We start from the raw sequence: 2140 nt of genomic DNA, 5'->3' as shown, positions 1-2140 counted from the left end.
CAGCCTGTGGCTACCACCTGAGCACAAAGACTGCCCTTCCTCCCACATCCCACAGCCCCTCTCCTAACAGCCCTAGCTCCAGGAGACTCCTACCCTGCTCCCCTAGCCCCATGCTCCCTCCCACCAGCCCTGCTGAAACCCCTTTTCTTCCACCTCCTCCAGGCCATGGCTCTGGCGGTTCTCCTCATCCTGGCTGTGCTGGCCACCCAGGTTGGGCACAAGTGCAGCGAGCAGACGAATGTTGCGATGGATGACCGTATGCAGCAGCGCAAGGAATACCTGAACCGGGAGATGACTCAGCTGCTTCAGGAGATAGAGGAGAGCAGCGGCGCGCAGGAAGACACACTGCTTTCTGTGCTGTACTTGATGCTCATATGGACCATGTTGGGAGCTTTGTTGTGCTGTCAGGCTTGGGGAATCGTGTGCGCCTTTCCTGGCTGCTATGAGGAGGAGGACGATGATGAGCAGGAGGAGGGCAACGATGAGCAGGAGGAGGGCAACGATGAGCAGGAGGAGGGCAACGACAAGCAGAAGGAGGGCAACCTCAACAATGTCAGATATTTGGTTGAGTCCACCCCATTGCTAGTGCGGCAGGGCCTGCCTCCTGACACGTGCAAGGTGCTGAGGGAACTGGTGGAGGACCTCCTGAGTGTCTGTCGAATGATCTGCAAGACAACATTCATGCTGCAGATGCACGTGGCCGTTGGGGAGGACGGCATCCGTGATGCTTGGAGTGTCCATGAGAACACCATCCTCTACCGCCTGCTCGTGTTCCTGCAGCCACCCCGCGGGTACTCTTTCAGCCTGGAGGAGGACACCACGGGGCAGCTGTCAGCAGTGATCTTCCGGGCCCACGTGGTGACGGAGTGCATGTGCCAGAGGGAGCAGCTGATGCTGGGGGATACGTGCTTTCTCCATGGCGCCGACAACGAACTGCCGAGGGATCAGAGCTCAGATCTCCTGCACAGGCTCTGCACGGACACCTACTTAGACATGGAGAAAGTCATCTGCTGGGCCCAGCTGTTGGTGAGATCAGCCTGGCTGTGTATGCCTCAGGCACAGCAGTGCCAGCTGACTCTGCGGCCCTCCTCCCGGAACTGCACCTTCCAGCTGACAGGCACCTCCACCTCCAAGATGACCATCATGACAGAGTTGACTTTTGCAGTGAAGCCAGGCAGCCCAGGCATCTACCTAAGCTCTGCGTAGGCACAGGCCAGCTTTACCAGCAGCACACCACGACCAGAGAGCTACGCTGCTGTTGATGTGCAGCTTCTCAGACTCACAGCGAGCGCACCCAGAAAGACAATGTCCACCTCGGAGGTCTGCAGCTCTGCTCCTACGTCTTGGAGATCATGGGCTTTTCCACCGATGCTCTTGACCCTGCGGACCTCCTTTCTTCTCACACTGGTGACACCCTGATGGCAAATTTGGACACTGGGACAGATACAGCTCATCCCAGAGACTGCCTGTGGAGTCTGTGGCGCAGATCTGAGCCCACCAGGCATGGAGATAACAGCGTGTGACAGGAGCTCAGCAGGATCAGAGTTTGGGGAATCTTCCCTCAATCCAGCTGAAGATGCCATTGCAACAGAGGCTCCTGCCACCACCTGTGCGAGGATGGGACCACCCATCCTCTTGGAAAGAGCTGATCCCCTCTGGGATCTTTACGCAATGTGGAGATGCCATAAATAAACTTGTTATAACTAAACCACTGCCTGTGAGTGTCTGTCCAACACTTTGTGGGCAACGGGGGCGGGCCGCAGGTTGCTACGGATGCATTGCGTGCAGATGGCTTGCAGCCATGCAGACAGCAGCTGTGGAGTGCCCCTAAAGCTTCCTAAAGGACCCACTCCTCACTTTGACAGGCGGTCTTCAGACAGAGATGAAGCCAAAGAGCTGGCCTTAGGTGTTCATTTACAGACCTTTGCAGCTTGCCAGGTATCCCAAACATTTGAAGGAGACTGGCAAGTAAGAAAATGGATTTTGGGGAAACTCGGCTCTTCCAGGGTAGCAGTTGGAGGTGTGCTGTGATATCCCACACAACCAACAATGACCCCACACTCTTAGGAGACAAGTTCAGGATCTCACAGAATCACAGAATTGTTGAGGCTGGAAAAGATCTATGAGATCATCCAGCCCA

At 56.1% G+C, this 2140-nt stretch overlaps 1 protein-coding gene across 1 annotated transcript; it reads left to right on the top strand.

Moving 5' to 3' along the window:
- Positions 1-165: 165 nt before the first annotated feature.
- Positions 166-1206, top strand: LOC104273763 (inositol 1,4,5-trisphosphate receptor-interacting protein-like 1). Its single transcript, XM_009869188.1, has one exon. The coding sequence runs from the start codon at positions 166-168 to the stop codon at positions 1204-1206; it is 1041 nt and encodes a 346-aa protein (XP_009867490.1).
- The last annotated feature ends 934 nt before the right edge of the window (positions 1207-2140 follow it).

Source organism: Apaloderma vittatum, unplaced genomic scaffold (genome assembly GCF_000703405.1).
Source record: "Apaloderma vittatum isolate BGI_N311 unplaced genomic scaffold, ASM70340v1 scaffold10865, whole genome shotgun sequence".
NCBI classification, from domain to species: domain Eukaryota; kingdom Metazoa; phylum Chordata; class Aves; order Trogoniformes; family Trogonidae; genus Apaloderma; species Apaloderma vittatum.
This window is presented reverse-complemented; position numbering and strand designations above follow the sequence as displayed.